Raw genomic sequence first — 19,556 nt, 5'->3', positions numbered from 1 at the left:
GCCTCTACCCACTAATCACCAGTAGTACTCCCCCCCCACCACCGTGAGTTCTGAAAACCAAAAATGTTTCTAGACATTGTGAAATGTCCCCTAGAGGCAAAATCTCCCTTGGTTGAGAACCAGTCTCAGGACATTTGGGGTGTGCTTAGGGCCAAGTACAAACTTCCCTGCCTTCTAGAATTTGTGCTTTAGCCACCGGATTATAGTGATAGAGAGAAGCTTACAGCTGGGTTGGGAAGATACAGCATATAAATGCCACGGACGCTCCACCTTGGAGATCTGCTTACCTGTGCTGCTGCAGACTTGCAGTACAAAAATGATGTGTTGGAATGAATAAGACCATACTGCCGGCTCGGAGACCTGCATGACAGTGAGTCTCACATCGTGGCTCTGTGCTTACTATTCCTTGTCTCCCTTTTCTGTGGCTGAAGCTCTTGATCAGGACTGAGTGAAATGCTGTGTACCACTTCAGAGCAAGAAACCCAGAGTCCTAGAAACAACACAGAGGACAGCCGCAGCTGAAAGGGCATCGCACGGGGTGGGGCTGGTGTGGGCGCAGCACTCTGGGTGTGTTGACCGCAGTACTCAGGCAGAAGTGGAGCAATTGAAGACAGATGGCCATCTTGTGGCTGTGATTTTCCTACCCTTCATGCCAGTTTAGGGGAAAGTTTTCTCATACAAAATGACTCCCAGGAGCTCTGTCAAAAACCAAAAAAATAAAAACCACCAAAACCCACTGCCTCCTTGGGAGGCCAAGATAGGATGAGGGGTCCGGTGCCTCTGTGGTCTTGGCCTGCACAGGCCAGGCAGGAGGGCCCCCACTGGCCCTGGTGCCAACAGAGCACTGTCGACGCTGCCTCCTATGGGCCCTGAATCTGAGGCACCTGGAAGGGTTATTAGCAGGATTGGAACTCATCCCTCTGCTGGGACTAGATCATAATTACAGTAATTTTCTAACAGAGCTCGGCAGTAGGACTGTTTAATCAGCATCTGACTCCCTCGTGCTCCCAGCCCTCATCACTCAAGGAGAAGAGCAGGATGGCTCTTAAAGAGACAGTGCCTGCCTTTCAGCACTTTGAACAGATGTGCCCTAATTGGTAGAATATATCTAAGTCTCATAGCTTATAGCAGGCAGGTTTCATTGCCTCCAACAAACTGCCTAGGGCTATCACTATTCTGGGCCTTCTGCCGGAAGCATCCGGGTCATGCTGCTGGTGGGCCTGGCTTCCCACACCAACACGGCCACCAGGGGAAAGGACACACACTAGGCTAGAGCATGTATGGAAGGATCTGAACAAGCTGGCCTCTTCAAAACTGATGGTACGAAAAAAGTGCTTGGCTGAAGGATGGGAAGGACTTGACAGCCAGGTATGAAAAGAAATTTTGGCTGGTGGCTTCCCATAATCCAACGATTACAGAAGCAATCTTGTGTTCCTGCCCTTCCAGGGGAAAAAACCTTAAAATCTTTCCAGTAGTCTCTTAACTCACACTCTAGATTTACTACCTCTCTCTACTTATTATCCATGCCCCTCTCACTACCATGAAAATACCCGTTTTCTCTTCCTTTGCTTCTGGAAGTAGACCAGATCTCCCCTGAACCAAAGGGAAGCAAAATTAATCACTCTGTTCATTGAGTCAGGAGCACTCTGTCTTCTAAAACGTGTGGCTCTTGCTATCCTTTTCAGCATAAGTTGTCTGTGTTTGTTATATCTTAAGACCTGAGGTTTCCACCTCCAAATCCAGTCATGGCTAAGGTGGAACTGTTTTTCCCCCAAGAAGTTATTTCTCTAATAAGATGCTAGGACTGGCACCTATAACCCTGTTGGTTAGCCAAATGTACAATTGGTCTTTCTGGCAGTTCACAAAGCAGTTCCTTAGAGAGAAGAACTGGGGTAGGGAGTAGATGAGATAAGAAGTGGGTGGGGGCTTGGCTTCCAAAGTGGGTTGAGGAAACCCTCAGGAAAGAAGGTGTATGGAGTAAGAACAGGAAGGAGGATGCTCATCCACAGCTCAAAGGCTACCGTGAGCCAGGACATGTGCCACCTACAGACTGACTCCCTGCTGGCAGAGCTGTCCCTCTGGCTTAGGATCACTGCCCAGTGCTTGACTAAGCAAGTGCTATCTCGTGCTGCAGTGGTTATCTGCTTGGCTTTAGCTGTGTCTCAGCTGGCTGCTCATACATAAATCCACAGATGCCACTCCAGCCTCTGATTTAATGCTCCTGCAGCCTCTATGAGGCAGGCTGGGAGCTGGTTTATTCTATCCCCAACCCCTCCTCATATCCTTTGGGTCCATTGTCCACCTTACCCCTAGGGTGTTAAGAATAATTAGCAAGAGCTGAGGTGTACAAACAAATTCACAAACATGGATTTAACTTAATGCCCAATCAAATAGTTAAAAAGTCATGATTACCTCCCAAGCAAAGGTACCAGAGAGGGTAGGAGGTGCCGAGGACCCAGTGGTGTGGATTTAGGGCCTTAGCAGTTAGAAAACTAAGGACTGTGAATGAATTCTGTCTTCTAAGAACAACTCTAAGAAACTCTGCAGGGAGGATTTTTTTTTTTCCTTGAGTGTAGTGGTGGGTTTGTTTTAACTTTTTGTTGTTGTTGTTGTTTTTGAAAACAAAACAAAACAAAAAAATTTGTCTTACAGAGTTTGGAAAGTAGCTCTCATGTGAATATACTCTGCCTCCATCTACATGCTTTTTAAAAACCATGCTCATTCAGATCCCCATACCGGCCAGCCACCAAAAATAATAACCACTAAAAAATAACAATAAAAAAAATAAAAAATAAATAAAAATCATGCTCAACTGACCAGCTACAAAACAAAACACCATGCTCAGCTCAGTTTCCTCAGCTAGAAAATGAATGTAATACCTGCCCTACCCTACTCAGTGGGAACTGAGGTCAAATAAAATGATGCATATGAAACTTACTATTTTTATATAAGAAAACCCAACCCCCCCAACACAAATGCACGCACACACTTCCTTCCACAAAATAAAATACCACCATGAGCTTGGGATAACAGGAGATGTGTAATAGGAAATGCCTGATCTAGGGCTGCAGAAGTAGCTGTCAGAAGAAAGGTGACTAAATCAGGCACAGAACCGCCTGAAGCCTAAATTCTAAACAAAAAATACTTTCATTCTATAAAACAGCTCAGTAGGCCACTCCTCCAGCTAGCTCCCCATCTTTCACACAGAGGTCTTACAGCCATGGTGGTAACACACGAGCTCACACAGGGACAGAGCAAAACATAAGAGGGACAAATGGCACTGCCTCAAAGGACGAAAACACCCATCTTTCCTGTTTTTTTTGGTAACCCCAGGCCCATATTATTAGAAAAGCTCTTTCCTACTTAGGACATCTCCTTCAATGGCCCATACTCAACTCAGCACAAGACCACAAGAGGATGGTGCCCGGCCTTAGATTAACTGAGGTGCTTTTGTATGCACTGCTGCTAATGGATCATTAAAAATGCTGGGAGTCAGAAAAATCACATCCACGTCTTTGAACAGCTCCTGCTGTCCCAGCAGCCTCGCCTGCTGGCAGAACAAGCTGCTGAGCACCGACTCCAAGAAGAAAAGGAGCGAAGAGAAGAAGGCCAACCCAGCTTGCTGGTTTTTGGCTGAGTAGGGAATTGACACAGACCACCTCCGGCTCCTGTCTGGAAGTTTCGAGATCAGAGAGCTTCAGGCACAGCTGGGTTCACAGCTGCACCATTTGGAGCATTGGATTCATTAATATTCATGAGCCAACCCCACCAATCGGCAGAGCGGATGCCATTAGCTTAGCATCTGTCGGTTTTTTGCGAGGGTTGTGTCTGGAGTTTTTTTCCCCTTTTAAATGAACTTCTTTTGACATTTTGGATTTGCCTCTGTAGGTTTTCTATCCTTGCCTTGCTCTGCTGCATCATATAAAGGAAAAACCCAGGGGAGATGGCAGGAAAGAGGGATGAATACCAGCCAGGGCTTCGCATCTGCCTGTTGACAAACTTTTATTTCTCTTTCAGCACCTGGCACCTCAGACAGGCTGCGAGGATGGAAGCAGCATCAGGTAAATTATACCTAACAAGGTTCATGCCCAGAACTGTGAGAAGAGCTGGATCCTGACTCTTTGGAAGACAATCCTTCCTCCAGTGGTCAACTTGAGCTGCACACACAATACAGGAGAATCGCAGTGCACAGTTCTGAACCATTATTTCCACGCTGATAAATTCATGATTTATGAAGGTAACTACCGCCAGCCCTCACTCCCTCCTTCTCGGCTACAGCTTGTTAGACATGAATTGCAACAACAATCTTAAATACTTGCGTTTTATTTCAGGCCAAAGCCCCTAACTCTGAACTAAATGCCATGACAGTCCCACAGCATAGGCTGGTAGTAAAAGAGCCCACAGACAGGGTGGGATGGCCAGAGGAGGGAGGAGTGGGCGAGAGGGGGACGATCCACACACATACCCCTAAGAGCAGAGCGATGCAGGATGCCGACAGCACTCGGCTCTTGCCAGCGCAGGCTCTCAGTGGAGAGGAATTATGGCAGCAGGAGGGCACAATGCCTCATTGTCTGAAGGAAGGCATGTGGTTCCTCATCTACATCCCCAGAGCCCTCTCTTCCAGGCAGAAACAAAGCCCTTGCGCCCTGCTGGACTGAACATACGGCCTCCTTGCAACATAGCAGAGGCACACTGTGGTGGCTGAAGCCCTAGGGGTATGGGATTGTTACTAAAGGAGAAGAAAAGGACTCAAAAAAAAAAAAAAAGGAACCCACTCTAACCCTGCAGAAAAGATAGCCATGACCCTGCTTTATAAACAGAAAAGATAGTGACAGCCCAGGACGGCCTTTTCCAAAACAAAGCCCCCTGAGCTGTTGCCTTTCCCTCTGGCTGTGGCCAACCATTTCTCTCTCATGTACAGCCATGAGCTGTTACTGGGTCTCAGGCCCCACTCAGCCAGGCTGAGGACTTGGATGTGCTGGAAACTCCAGCAACAGGAGTCACAACACCAGTTGAGTACAGTGGTATTAGCGGAGAAAAAAACAAGGAGGTGGGAGAGTAAATATTCACCACCCTGTCCATGCAAGGAGGTGTACAAGAGGCCAGCATCCCAGAAACAAAAAGTCCCAGCTCCAGGGACTGCAAAAACAGAAGCCAGCCAAGATGGGAATATAACTACGTAAGCATTCCTGTTGGGACAATATTCAATATGGCAGCTTAGAATCTGCCACTTACAGGTCCCCAAAACTAGTCACCTGTGGCAGTGCTCCTGGGACTATAAATAAACACCCAAAGAAACTCAGCACCCAAGAGAGTACATATGGGGTTCTGTGCAAAAGGAAGAGCCCCTGGGCCTTATGCTTAACTTACAAACATCTGCACAGTGTTCACTCCTACGGAAGAGGCATGAGGAGCTGTCATGACCCACTTCTGTGCAACTAACCCGAGCAGAGGCAACTGCAGCCCGGCTTCCCCTACATCTGCCCTGTGCCCACTCCCACCTAAGTCTCCTGGCCTGTGTCTTCTCCATCTGCGTTGGAACAGAACACAGAGCTCAGACCAGTGCTCACTTTTCCAAAACTGTTTCTAACTGACCAGAGTCCAAAGGCACAGTGTGGTCCCCTCCCACGACCCTCCTCACAGACTGAGAAGTGGACGTTCCCTCATCAGATCTTGCAAAATCACAGCATGACAGTGAGGAGAGGGGTGGGAGAGTGGGACTTTTCAAGGAAGGAACCTCAGAGTCAACAACAGGAGCCCAGACTTCTAAATCGTCCTTTTCTTCACTGAGAGGCGGTGAGGGAGAGCTCTTCCTACGAGATCTTGGAAGAAAGCAGCAACTGGAAAACAGCAAGAAAGGAAAAAGAAGGGCATGAACAGATAAACAAAAATGAACGGATACACACAAGTGAATAGATCAACAAAATGTGCTTATGTATCCATGCAAATGGAATATTATTTCATCATAAAAAGAAATACTGACCCATGCTACAACATGGATGAGCCTCTAAAACATTATGCTAAGTGAAAGAAGCCAGTTACAAAAGATCACAGATCACTTGACTCCGTTTGTGTGAAATGTCCAGAATAGGCAAATCCATAGACATAAAAAGGAGACTACTGGTTGTCAGGGGCTGGGGGGTGGGAAGGGAAACAGGAGTCATGCATGGGTAGGTACAGAGTTTCTTTTGGATTGATAGAAATGTTCTAAAACAGACTGTGGTGATTGATAGTTGCAAAACCCTGTGAATATACTAAAAACTACTGAGCAGTACACTAAAAAGGTAAATTTTCTGGCAGGTGAATTGTATATCAATAAAGCTATTATTTAAAAGGAGGGTGAGAAACAAAGAACAGACAAGAAAGCTCTCCCCTCTTTCTCCCCAGGTTTTAATAGGAGCCCCTGCTACCCAGTAGTAGATTAACACAGACCCACCTTGGATGAGAGAACCGTGCACACAGAGAGTGAGGCTTTTCTGAAAGGCTACCAACACAGTGACATTACTTTCCCTGACAAATGGATGCCCCACTGGCCAGGTTACAGTAATCCTAAGCCCTGGTGTCTCAAAAAGAGTGCTTCAGTCACCTCTTAGGCTGGTCTCCTTTAGCCAGGTGAGAAGAGCTCTGTCTCTCCTCCTGGACCCAGCCACAGTTTGACATAGCATAGCGAAGAATGGCATCAGAAACAGTCAAGGGGCTTCGGCCCTGAACACAGGCTTCTATCTCGGGCACTGAGAGCTGGCTTTGCAGGAAGAGGTGCAGCTGGCTGTCTGACAGGAGGACCACACTCTGCAGGACCCTGCGGGGAACACAGGCGGCACAACACAGAGCATCACCCTGAGGAGTTGCTCTCCATCCCCATCTTCCGAAAGGCTTCTGGCTTGAGTGAGCACTGAAGGCGTTAGGGCACAAGAAAGGTGCCTACCACAAACATGCCTTGATGAGCAAGGGCATGAGATCCTGCCTGGTACCTTCCTCTGCCTCTGCCCCACCAGCCAATGCTAGCCCACCATGTCCACTCACTTTTCCAGGAAGTGCTGCAGACCTTGTCGTCGTTTCTCAATGAACTCATCCGAGCTGCCAAAGAAGGCCGACTTCCCAGGAAGTTCAGGTACAGGGCTACAGAGTCACAAAATGTAACACCCAAGATAAGTGTAACGTCTAAGATAATCATTCCAGCCCCTGATCAAGGAAATCCCCTAAAAAGAGGCCTAATCAACAGTGAGCTTTTAACTAAGGCAGGGAGGAGTTAATGTGCAGGGCTGATGAGGCTATTGTCATGTGGCAGGCCCTCATAAGCCAGTTGAAATTCCCTCAGTTTCTCTGACTGATCCTGCATCCTCCAGTTGGCCTGTTGTTTTTTAAAAGTATGTGCTGCACCACCAGCACCTCGGGGCCCCACCCGGGGGCCCAGGGCATGCAGCCAGATTACAGACCCGCCCATAACCAGGCACACCACCAGCACCAAGGAGAATGCCAAAAACATCACCTCCATGTGGGTGGCCCACCACAGCCACCAGAGTAACCACAGCTGCTGTGAAAGTGGCTAGACATCACAACCACCACACAGATGGTCCACCAGCCACTGGATTGCATCGACACAAGGAGAGTCACCAGCAGAAACCAAAGAAAAGAATACAATGTCTCTCTCCACAAAGCCCATTCCAGAGTGACAGAAGAGGCATCTTCTCTATGAAAATATGGGGGGACCTGAACACACCTTTCAGCATTGGATATATCATCTAGGCAACAAATCAATACAGTAACCATTATTCTTTCAGAGGGAGAGAAGAAATCTAGGGTTATGAGTGGGGCGGGGGAAGGAGAGAGGGATAGGGAGAGATTGTAAAAGGAATATAAAGAATAAGTACAATTTGTAACAATATACATACTAGTAATATTGATTCGATCAACATATGTCAATGTTGAATCCCAAAAATACGTATAATCAATTATGATTCAATAAAAAAAATTTTTTTTAATTAAAAAAATAAAAGTATGTGCTGTACTTCAAACCTTCCTAGCTAGGGAGGTTTTAAGAGATGATAGACAATTTGCTGCAACTCAATTACTTTTAGAGCCTCCCCAATTTTAACCCCCCTCAACACAGACTGACTGCATGCCATGTGTCAGGCACTGTACTAAATATTTTACATACGTCATTTCATTTAATCCTCCCCAAAACCCTCTGAGAAAGATATAAGTGTCCCCACTGTAGTAGATCAGAAACGTTAAGTAAATTTCCCACTGTCACACAGCTAGGAAGCAGCAAAGCTCGTACTGAACCAAGTCTATGACTCCAAATTCCATGCTGCTATACTACATGGCTTACAAAACCCACTCCCGCCATCAACTATTATTTTTAAAATGAAGAATTTTAGACATTGAGAATGCTGGGTCCTTCTGAGTAAATTAAGACTACCTACTGTAGTCCCAGAAAGTCACATGATTAGAATTTCCTAAAAGTGGCTGAGTTGCAGCAAATCATTTGTCAACTCTTAAAACCTCCCTAGTTTCTCATATGAAGTACAGCACATACTTTTAAAAAACAGGCCAGGCTGGAGGATGCAGGATATGTCAGAGAAACTTAGGGAGTTTCATTTGGCTTATGAGGGCCTGCTCCATGACAACATCCTCATCAGACCCACATGTTAACTAACTGGCTTGGTCACCCAACAGGCCACCCACCACCACCGAGCATTCAGTGACCATCCTGCGGTGGAATCATGTCCTAATTCTCTCCACTTTCAGAACACATTTGGGGAGTGTGAGTGAGGAGTGAATAACTACCTTTCCTAAGGTATCTCTCTAGAAAATTAGCTCTGTACTAAAAAGAAAAAAAAAAGTCACAATTTTTATATGTCAAATGAACAGGAACACTACCTGTCAAATAAGTCCAGGTGCTTAAAATTTTCTGATAACCAGTCATAAGCACATTTAAAATGCTAGCAGTATATTTCCTGAGCCCTATGCTAAAACACATAAGAAAAGAGAAAAATATTTTTGATGTCTGTAAGGCTTTGTTAGGTCAAGATACTAAAAATGAGAACTCTACTTTTTTCACTGACTTGAAAACATGATTTAAGAATGCATTTCCCAATTTCCTTAGTGCATGGCATGTTGCATGTTGCAAGTTCTCTTCATTGTCAATTCCATTTCCCAAGTAAACACCTAAAAAGCCAGTCTCAGACCCAAGAAAGAAGCAAGAGCAAACTCACACCAAACCAGCGTTTCTCTGTAGTTGCCTTCTCAGCCACACAAACTCACGGTAGCGGCGCCGCACACAGGAAGTCTTGGCAGTAAAGGCCTTGCTGTTGGTCTATAGGAGGAAGTACACAACAAGGGTTTAGTGGGAAACGACCAAGTTCACATGAGCCCCCCATCATCACTCTCACTGAGGATCCAGGCCATCAGGCCATGGTCCTGATCAGGAGGCCCCAAGTGGAGCAAGGTGCCACCAGGCAGCCTAAAAGCAACTCACAGCATACCTCAAGCTCTCTTTCCTCTCCTCCCTCCTTTTCTTCTAAGTCTTCTGTCTCAAGCCACCAGAAACATCCACAAACAGATTCCACCTCAGCACAAGCCCTCAGCCCTAGAGACTGTTGACCCCAATACAGAAGCCTGATGCACTCACATGGAGGAATATCTTATAATCCACATAAGAATTCCAGGAGCCCTCATTCTGCACGCGGGGGTCTTGAACACGCACTGTGATCACCTCCTGTGGGTAAGAAATGCTCCTTCAGCTTCAGCTCAGCCACACAGAAAAGCAGCTTTGCAACACAGGCTGCTAGATTTTTTCCACTCAGCACCAACTTTCATTCATTTGTTCATTCAGTTCAACAAGTATTTACTGAGCACTATTATGGGGCAGACACTGTTCTAGGTGCTGGGGATAGAGCATGAACACAAGACAAAAATCCCTGCCCTCATGAAGCTTATATTCCAGTACATTCCAACCAACAGAAAAGTTAGTTAGAAGTAGAACCTCATTTTCCAGCAATGCCTCTGCTATTGATTTCCTTCTCCTGGCTTTATTTTAAGCTCATCAGAACCACCAAGGTATCACTGTAGGAAGAACACCACTGAGCAATGATTTGCATCTCTGTGTCCTCCCTCCTCCTAAATCCCCTCCCCAACTTTGACCCACCTGTTCCCTAGAGACCACACTCTTACCTCCTGCTCTTGGTTCTCCGACATCTTACACCAAAAGCCCATTGGAAGAAAACATCTGATGAAGGACAGAGGATACAGGAACAATAAGGGTTAGTGTGCCTCTATTCTTATCACTCTTCCTCAGAGCAAAACTCTGAAATTTTCCAGTAGACCCTCCTGGGGAAACCCAGGTAACTTTTTTAGTTCTTGTGTAAAACCTAAGAGGAAGCAAAAACATCCCCCACATTAACTCAGTGCCAAGCTAAAAGTCCTGGGGGATTTGCCTACCTTCTCAAACCCCTGCCAGGACCCTCCACTAAGCCACCTCTCCCCAAAGCACGTTGAGGTCTGTGGAGAGTCTGTCCCAGGCAGCCAGAACAGGCAGGTTCAGTGGTAAAAACCTTTGCCTTGAGGGCTACAAGAGCAGCCGTGTCTGGTGGGCACTCAGCACAGCTTTGAAAGTGAGCCTCATAGTGCCCCCTCCTGGCTATTTAGAGACATCCAAGTCCCCACAAACTCCAATGCTCTTGAATCTCTCTGTTTTGCTAACCAGTCACCTCCCCATAGGTGAATCATAGAGTTTTAGTGTTCCAGGAAGTGGGTTGCCCAGTTGTGACCTTCCCTTATCAAATCCGTTCTCCAGAACCCGAGCCAATAATTCTAATCATTTCCTCTCTCAACACGCCACCCGGTTTGTTTCTCTGCCCAAGCACCCCACAGCTGCACAGGTCGATTCAGGATGTGTTCCGCTCCTTGTAAAGATTCATTAAAGCCTAAATTCCTGATTTCCCCCAGTGTGGCAGTTTACATGTATAGCGACATCGCCCACTCTGACAAGGGGACCATGAAGGCTGCAGCATAGGGTTACTCAACTCCAAAGGGGCCCATGATGTCACCTTCTGTTAAAATACAGCACTAATCTTGTTACTTCTAGAACCACTCCAACAGCATCCACCCTGGCTGCTGCCTCCACCCGCCTTCTCCTCTCTTAAGAGCAGAACAATAAGGTTTAATTTCCCTTTCCAATTTACCTTGAAATGAAAACTGACTTCAGCCAATATGTACTGCCAACAAATGCCCTGGCTGGCTCCTGGGAGAACAACACTATATCTGAGCTCTCCCTCTCCGCCCCCGCACCATGCCCATTCACACACCCACTCATTTTTATAGTCCCACAATTAATTTTAAAAACATTCTCTTATTAGTTCTGCCTTACCATTAGAGGAGTATGTAATGAGTTTCCTTCTATTTTATGTTTTGCTAACACAAGGCTAATGTTTCAAAAGAAGGGGAACTCATTTACACCACGAAATTAGCAGACCCAACAGCTTTTCTAATTCTTTCCAACACACCAGAAGGTCTCTCTACAGACAGACATTGCATGCAGAGACAAAACTGCATGGCATATGACAAAATTGAGCTGCACTGTCGAGTAAATCCAAGGTTTTGTGATTTCGATACCATCTTAAACAGCATTCTTGCTGACAATCTGATTTTTCATCTGATGCAGTCACCACCTCCAAGGCTCCTGAACTGAAAGGTAGGAAATTCCAATTCCATAGCAACCCATGTATAACATTCCAGATGTAGTAGTCAAATGGCTGTGACCAAAAACAGCAGACGGACTTGCTGTGAAAAATTAACTTCTGTGGATTAAAAAAAAAAATTTTTTTTTATAAAGATGACCAGTAAGGAGATCTTAACCCTTGACTTAGTGTTGTCAGCACCACACTCTCCCAAGTGAGCCATGGGTTGGCCCTTAAAAATTTTTTTTTTCACTTCTCTTTTCAGGAATTTGGTAAACTGCCAGCAGAGAAGCAGAGAGTTAAATATTCTGAAGTATCTTTTCACAAAAGTAACAATAGGAAAGATGATGGCAAGGAAATCATAGTCATCCACACACTCAACGGAGCTCATACATCTCCTGTGCCTTGAAAGGTTTGCCAAAATCAGGACCATAATCTAGTAACTACATGGTCATCATACCCTTAGTCTCAAGAATAGTTTGCATAAGACCCTGCACCACCTCCACGCAGAACTAGTTCTCCTTTCCTTTGGGGCCAATACCACTTAGAAATAACTAGCTATAAACTGGCTTTAAAAAAAAATTCCCAAGACCCTCAATATGCTGTATACTCAAATCTAAATTTAAAAGGGCACTAAGAAAGATTCAGTTTTAACTTTCTTTAGAAACACTGGTACAAATACAAAAACATAGACTGCAAGTAATAATTTCTAACAACCACTATTCATCAGCTTCCTCCCCATAGATTCCACTCCTCCGAAGGAAATGAAGCTCAGTTCGGCCCTTGGAGAGAAGCAGGAAGTTCTTAACTTTAGCTCAATGATCTGGGGGGCATATCTGTGTGTCATCCAAGTAAAGACAGAGTCAGTGACCCTCTCAGCTAGGTACACAACTTACTCAGCACTACCTACATTTCCTGGGCCCTTTCAATCACATCTGAAGTTTCCTTTACTTTCTCCACCCGTACCAGCACCAATATCTTTGGTGAGAACCCAGTTATTTGCTGTTTACAAAGTAGATTCGTCACAAAGCTTGTAAAGATTTCCAGTGTCCTAACAATTCACGGTAGCAACTCAAGGCTTTTTGCCTCACCATTTTCTCTCCCATTTAAACTTCAAGAGACACGTTAAGAAAAAATCAGGTGATCAAAGCCGATTGAGCCACCGAGACGCCCATCCTTTTCTCCTTGAGCCATTGGTGCCAGATGGCAGATGGCAACTCAAAGAGCTCTCCTATCTACTCACAGGTGCTAGAGGAAGCTCCCCTGTCTGACCAAGTTCTGTGTAGTCTCAACTAAGCAGCTCTCTTGCAATCTTTTGTCCATCTCTAGCCTACTCCTCCTTCCATTTGGAAGATGAGTAACATAGGCAACCACAATCTAGCGCGAGTCTCCTGTGTCCGGGTAAAATACTTGCCATTACCCGCTAGTCCTAGCCGCTTGGGTAAATGTCCCCATTCTCTCACTACGGCCAGTCCCCCCTCCGTTTTCAACGAAATAGGAGCAAAAGGGTCACACAGCCCTTCTCCCTTCCCGATTAAGCTTCGGGAGTGAAAACGAAAGATACCTTATACTTTCAAAGTAAACTGAAAAGCCAGGTTTCCTTTCTTGTATCCCGAGCAAGCTCCCGCCTTCATCCCGGGCGGTGACAGCCCCTTCCCTAGAATGTCAAGCGAGGCCACCATCCCAAGTGCCACTACTGACGCTCACGCCCGTGCCCCCTCACCTGAGAGCAGCACCTGCTCCCCACAGCAACACCGCCAGCGCCCCACCATATAGCCAGAATCACGGCTTCTCCTTCCGGGTGAGTTGCCGGTGCCGCGGTGCACGACGGGATACGGCTCCCACACGCCAATCCTGGGTGCCTCGGACGCCCCGCCCCTGAAGGCCCGGCCTCTCAGTGGCGCTTCCCGCTCCCCCGCGGCGCGGCTACGCCCAGCCGCGGACGGGGGTCGGGATCCCCTCTCGACTCACTTGGGGCGCTGGAGGGTGGACGCGGATGCTGGGTGAGGGGCGGTGAATGGGCTCTGACCTCCAATTCCGGGCCGCCTCCCGCCCACTGTTGTCAGATGTAGCTAATCAGCGGCCAAGGAGCGTCATTAAAGGTCGCTGGTGGGTCCTGGGAGCAGAGAGGTGTGAGGGAGTTGTCACTGTTCCGGTTCAGTGTAGGCAGTCTGGAGTGTGGGATGCTGGGGAAGAAAACGCCCACATTCCTGGAGCCTCACTAAGTCCGGCGTTTGAATTCCGTAGGTTGCAGTTCCCCAGCGGAGCTACCTACTAAGGGGACTCCAACTCAGATTCGTAAAGCCACTGATTGTCAGAGCGAAAACGACTTGAGAGCGTCAAGCAACTCACATTGATTGCACTCGCCGAAACAAGCCCAAAGAAGGATCATGCAGCTAGTTAGTAAGCAATTTAAACAACTTCTTTGAAGGTAATTTTAGCAAAGATATTATCAAGGAAAATGTTATGGTCACAAATGCAAGCCCTGGAGCTAGACGACCTGAGAAGCTTTTGTTTGTGTGGGAAATTCACCGATTTAGAAATTAATGAGAAATTCAAAAACACGTACTAATTAATTCATTTAAAACAATAATAATAAACCATTACATGTTAATATATTTTATGAGATATAGCTGTTTTCCAAAACAAACAAAACGAGTAGAGTGACATTGTATTACAATTTTGAGAATCTCTTTAATGTCTGGTTTAATAGAAGACAGCTGGATTCTTATATGTGCTTCCCCATTTTCTCTGTTGTGCTGTGTTGCTTTGGTACATGAAGAAAATCCGGCCTTACACAGTTAAACAGTTGGAAAAGAGAGGAGTATTTTTAGCCTTCTCGGACAATTATAAATACTCTTCTTTGATACTACCAAAAGTCAATAAATGGTAGTTTCTTGCCTAATTTTTTTTGTTTGTTGGTGGCTGGCGGGTAAGGGGATCCAAACCCTTGACCTTGGTATTCCAAGGCTGTACTCTAACCAACTGAGCCAACTGGCCAGCCCAAATGGTAGTTTCTTAAAGGTTAGGTGCAATGGAGATTTGAAATCATTTGGAAAATATTGGTTCAGAGTTATGCAGAACTTCCAATGTTGATACATTTCTTTTTTTTTTTTTTTTTTTTTTGGGATCTCAACCCTTGGCTTGGTGTTGTCAGCACCACGCTCAGCCAGGTGAGCGAACCGGCCATCCCTATATGGGATCCGAACCCGTGGCCTTGGTGTTATCAGCACCGCACTCTCCCGAGTGAGCCACGGGCCAGCCCCGATACATTTCATTATTCAAGATAAAAATCACATTTGTTAACATCATCACTGATCTGATCAGGAAAGTCTCAGGAAGCTGTGAGGCTCATTGTGATGAACACCACATTTTCCAAAATTATATCTCCGCTTGAAAGCTCAAATTTTATTTCTTTATTTAACACTTTCATTTTCCTTGAAGAGACAGGCTGATTTCCCTCCCTCAAATACCCAAGTCTGAATAACCATAGTTTTTCTGTCAGTCATTCTTTCAAGTAAAAAGTTAAAATTTTTTAAGGCCGAGGCCGAGCCGTGGCGCACTCAGGAGAGTGCGGCGCTGGGAAGCGCGACGACGCTCCCACCGCGGGTTCGGATCCTATATAGGACTGGCTGGTGCACTCACTGGCTGAGTGCCGGTCACGAAAAAGACAAAAAAAATAATAAATAAATAAATAAAAATAAACTCTATATTTAAAAAAAAAAAAAAAAATTTTTTAGGGCCGGCCTGTGGGAGAGTGCAGTACTGACAACACCAAGGCCATGGGCTCAGATGCTATATAGGGATGGCCAGTTCGCTCACTGGCTGAGCGTGGTGCTGACAACATCGAGCCAAGGGGTAAGATCCTCTTACCAGTCATCTTAAAAAAAAAAAAAAGTTAAAATTTTTTTTTTTTTTTTTTTTTTTTAAGATGACCGGTAAGGGGATCTTAACGCTTGACTTGGTGTTGTCAGCACCACGTTCAGCCAGTGAGCGAACCGGCCATCCGTATATGGGATCCGAACCCGGGGCCTTGGTGTTATCAGCACCGCACTCTCCCGAGTGAGCCACGGGCCGGCCCTAAAATTTTTTTAATCTATGAAAAAAACAACTAGTTCAATTCACACATCTCAAACAATTGCACAACCATCATATTTCAGTAAGCAGCAGAAGTGCTTTATGCATACCTCCCATTTCATCACATAGAACATGAAAAAGACGTGCACTCTAGGAAAGAGATTCCATAAAATTCATTATTTTTGCTGCTTCATGAAGGGTAGTCTTAAGTGAAAGTAGCTTTTAAATTCTTTTATTGCATGTGTATGGCAGTGAAAAATACAATGACTAGTTCAAGTTGGTTCCTCTGCCTTGATTCATGCCAAGATTCTGGCAGTTTCAGCCACTGTTGCTTCTGAACCATCAGTGAACGTGTCAACACAGTGAAAAGGAGCAAATAAATAATGTCTTAATATTACTGTGAAAATAGTTTTGACCATGCAGACCCCATGAAACCATCTCAGGCACTCTCTGAGTCTGTGGACTACACTTGGAGAGCCACTTCCACAGAGCATATCTGCAGAATGTATCCATTAATTCAACAGATACTAAGTCACTTCTGCAGGCTGAGCACTGTTTTAAGCATTAAAAATAAAGCAGTGAAGAGAAAAAAATAAATAAATAAAGCAGTGAACCAAACAGGAGAAAACGCTGACCTCCTGGAGCTTATATTCTAAAGAATGTAAGGGCTTAGCATAATCCCACCCACCCACACCACCACCCCTGCACATTATTCAATAAATTTTTTGTTGTTGGCTGGCCAGTACGGGGATCCAAACTCTTGACCTTGTTGGTATCAATAAATGTTTTAAAATAAAGTCATGAAATAACTTGAATGTAATATAGGTTTCACAAATAGGCAATGCCCTATCTCTAGCTTATTTTTTCAAAAGTGATTTCTAGTAATTTGAAACAGTAATTTCAAGTAAATTGAAACGGTCATTTCTAAGACTTGATAATGAGGCCAATCCTTTTCATACCTGACATGCTAGCAAATGACATGAGTACCTCTGCAGCAGTGCTCCCCTTTCACAGGAGAAAACCAGTCAGGGCTATGGGTGCAGGATTTGAGAAGTGTACATTTTAATCAGTTACTACCAGGAAGTCATCTTGAGAATTAGACTGACCAGAGGAGCTAAGAGAGAAGTAGCTCTTAAGTATATTAGCCTTTTTTTAAAAGTGTGCCTGTTTCAGATCTCCTTACCAGCCAGTTGCCAAAAGAAAAAAAAGGGGTGGGGGGTTCTCTTAACCCCAGATGAATACATCTTTAACAATAGAATTTCAAGTAATAGTCAAAATGAAGCAAAGAATTTCAGACAGTGTGGAGAAAAATATTTTAAAAGTTCTGTTCTTCCCCCACTCTTTAAATCACATCTCAGAAGCAGCTATCTACTATACCTAAAATAGCTACTATTTACTGAGTGCCAGCTATATGCCATCCCCTTTATTCAACATTTAATCCCACAGAAATCCTACAAAGCAAACCTAAAATAATATTTTCATGTTTTTTAGATTTTCACGGAGGCTGAGACTCAGAAAAGTTAAATAGCTTGTCCAGCATTACACAGCAGGCAAATAGTAGAGACAGAATCCAATTCAGTTCAGATTTTCAAGCCCTTGTGTTTTTTGCAACATCACACTTACTCCCTTTCCCACATTACTTGTGATTTTACAAACGATGTGACAGATGCATTTCCTGTAGCATGAGCAATGTCTCTTCAAATATTGCGTTGGGCTGGCCCGTGGCTCACTCAGGAGAGTGCGGTGCTGATAACACCAAGGCCACGGGTTCAGGTCCTATATAGGGATGGCCAGTTCGCTCACTGGCTGAGCATGGTGCTGACAACACCAAGTCAAGGGTTGAGATCCCCTTACCGGTCATCTTTTTTAAAAAAAAAATATATATATATTGCCTTGACAGGCTGGCCGGTTAGCCCAGTTGGTTAGAGCGTGGTGTTATAACACCAAGGTTAAGGGGTCAGATTTCCCCCCCACACCTCCAGCTGCCAAAACAAACAGACAAACAAACAAAAACAAATATTGTCTTGACAAAGATTATTAAGACTGAGTTGCCATTACCCCTAGAAAGAAAAGAAACTCTGAGAGTCTGAATAATTTAAAATGTCACTACTCTTATGGAAGGAGAAAACTAAAACCATTTAATCCCAAACAAATTTCAAAATGAATATTGATAACAGAAATTTAGGCTTGTGTTTGACATCCATCCCTGGCAGAATTCCAGATTAGCATAAACCAGTGATGCTGGGCTATCTAAAAAGAGAAGATAAACTTTGGCTCCCTTAATTCAAGAATGGTATAGCGTACCATAGTGACAGCTCTCCCTACTTAGAAATACGGAGCCAGAATTTACGAACAATCTAGATGTGATAGATCTTAAACTGTTGTCCGGTGAAGCGCAGTTTAAGAAAATGATGACATTTAGGCCAGAAAATTGAGACCTTGTGGAATATAAGGTTAAATTTCACTACTAGAAGGAGCATAGGAAAGAGAGATTAGATTTACTCTGGGTGGCTACAGAAGCTAGAATTAGGAAAAATAGATGGCATGTACCTGGGGAGCAGAATTCAGTTCAATATGGGGAATTAGGGATTTCACGCAGAAAGGAATATGGTTTGAGAGTAAGACAGAAATAAGATCAAATCTTGAGAGCTTGTTTGGAGGTTCTAGCAGGGGAGCGCAGCTACTCCTATACCCTTGATTGAAGAACGTTCCTCTCCTCTATGGAGTTAGGTTGTCCTCTTCGACTGAGCGCGCAGCTTCAGGAAGGACGCATATGGAGTGGTGAGGGGGGAAGGGGACACCCGCCTAACCAGCTAGATCAGCAGAATCAACCCTGGCGATCAGTGCGGTGACAGATGTCGCAGCCAGATCACCCTCACATTCATGATCACATCTTGATTCCACCACTTATTGGTGGGTGAATGCCATTGGACACACCTCTGAGCCTTCTCTACAAATTGGAAATAGGAATTCCCACCTCCCAGGGTGGTTGTGAAGATTAAATAACATCAGTCAAGAATCTAACAGAATTCCTAGCACTGGGGTAAGCATTCAATTTTAGTAGTTAACGTTATTACAACTAATTTTCTCATTACTAAGGTTATTCAAAACAGTACACTTCGGGAGGAAGTGAGTAGATGAATTTTTGCTTCTTCATGGACACTCGACCCAAAAGTCTTAGGAAGAATTGCTCTCTTCTCTGTATACTTGAAGCCCTTTTAGCTAAACTCTCATGATATTTCTGGGCTGGGCTTCTTATATAGTATTTCTCCAGAGCCCTGAACACTGCCCGATTCAGCAAAACTGATATATAAATGCAGACTCCTGCACTGTGGGGTGGGGTGCCGTAGACTAGTTGGCGATTGCCCTTTCCCCCTGATTAAAAGGATACTTTAATACACAAATTAAGACGCTGGCCAGTTAGCTCAGTTGGTTAGAGCGCAGCCTTACAACACCAGGGTCACGCGTTGGGATCCCCATGTCAGCCAGCCCCCAAGGGGACGGGGAAAAAACAATTTTCAAAGTAAGAAAGACAAAAATGTCACCCTCTCCCAGGAGAACTTCTATTCAGTTTCTGATTGGATAAGGAAAAGAAGAGAGAGAGATACAAAACATAAAACTGAGGTGAAGGAAAGCTTGACCAACTTCATTTTCTGTTAGGAAGAAGGACCATCTCATTCATTCACTTAATCATTTATTCAACGAATATTGATTTACTATATGCCAGGGACTGTATTGGACACTGGGGATATAGTAATGAACGGCATAAGGCGGGGTTTCTACCCTAATCGGAGTATA

The 19,556-nt window shown here is 44.9% G+C and overlaps 2 protein-coding genes across 5 annotated transcripts in view; one reads left to right on the top strand and one right to left on the bottom strand.

The window, feature by feature from the left end:
- Nucleotides 1-4,307: 4,307 nt before the first annotated feature.
- Nucleotides 4,308-13,578, bottom strand: SNX11 (sorting nexin 11). 2 transcript variants are annotated; one of them, XM_063109303.1, is made up of 7 exons: nt 13,405-13,578; nt 10,177-10,373; nt 9,635-9,721; nt 9,219-9,319; nt 7,024-7,119; nt 6,587-6,799; nt 4,308-5,840 (listed from the first exon to the last, which is right to left on the bottom strand). In XM_063109303.1, the coding sequence occupies exons 2-7, from the start codon at nt 10,216-10,218 to the stop codon at nt 5,567-5,569; spliced, it is 813 nt and encodes a 270-aa protein (XP_062965373.1). In that variant the 5' UTR covers nt 10,219-10,373; nt 13,405-13,578; the 3' UTR covers nt 4,308-5,566. The 2 variants fall into 2 exon arrangements, with proteins under 2 accessions (XP_062965373.1, XP_062965372.1); XM_063109302.1 differs by having other exon boundaries at nt 10,177-10,231.
- Nucleotides 13,569-19,556, top strand: part of CBX1 (chromobox 1) — a 25,333-nt gene continuing 19,345 nt past the window's right edge. The window contains exons 1-2 of one of the 3 annotated variants that reach the window (XM_063109307.1): nt 13,569-13,684; nt 13,929-14,112. The gene's annotated coding sequence lies outside the window, so the exon portion shown is untranslated. Of the gene's footprint in view, nt 13,791-13,928; nt 14,113-19,556 lie in introns of all 3 variants that reach the window. The other 2 variants (XM_063109306.1, XM_063109305.1) reach the window with 2 other exon arrangements.

This window comes from Cynocephalus volans, chromosome 10, assembly GCF_027409185.1.
Source record: "Cynocephalus volans isolate mCynVol1 chromosome 10, mCynVol1.pri, whole genome shotgun sequence".
In the NCBI taxonomy this organism is placed as follows: Eukaryota; Metazoa; Chordata; class Mammalia; order Dermoptera; family Cynocephalidae; genus Cynocephalus; species Cynocephalus volans.
The sequence above is the reverse complement of the archived record's forward strand: the minus strand, read 5'-3'. Positions and strand labels throughout refer to the sequence as shown.

Bases quoted from the DNA above. Each gene is read 5' to 3' on its own strand.
- SNX11 (XM_063109303.1), bottom strand. From the start codon at position 10,218: ATGGGCTTTTGGTGTAAGATGTCGGAGAACCAAGAGCAGGAG. The intron at 9,722-10,176 runs GTAAGAGTGTGG...TCTTACCCACAG, and splicing joins CGGAGAACCAAGAGCAGGAG to GAGGTGATCACAGTGCGTGT. The intron at 6,800-7,023 runs GTGAGTGGACAT...TGTTCCCCGCAG, and splicing joins CTGCAGCACTTCCTGGAAAA to GGTCCTGCAGAGTGTGGTCC.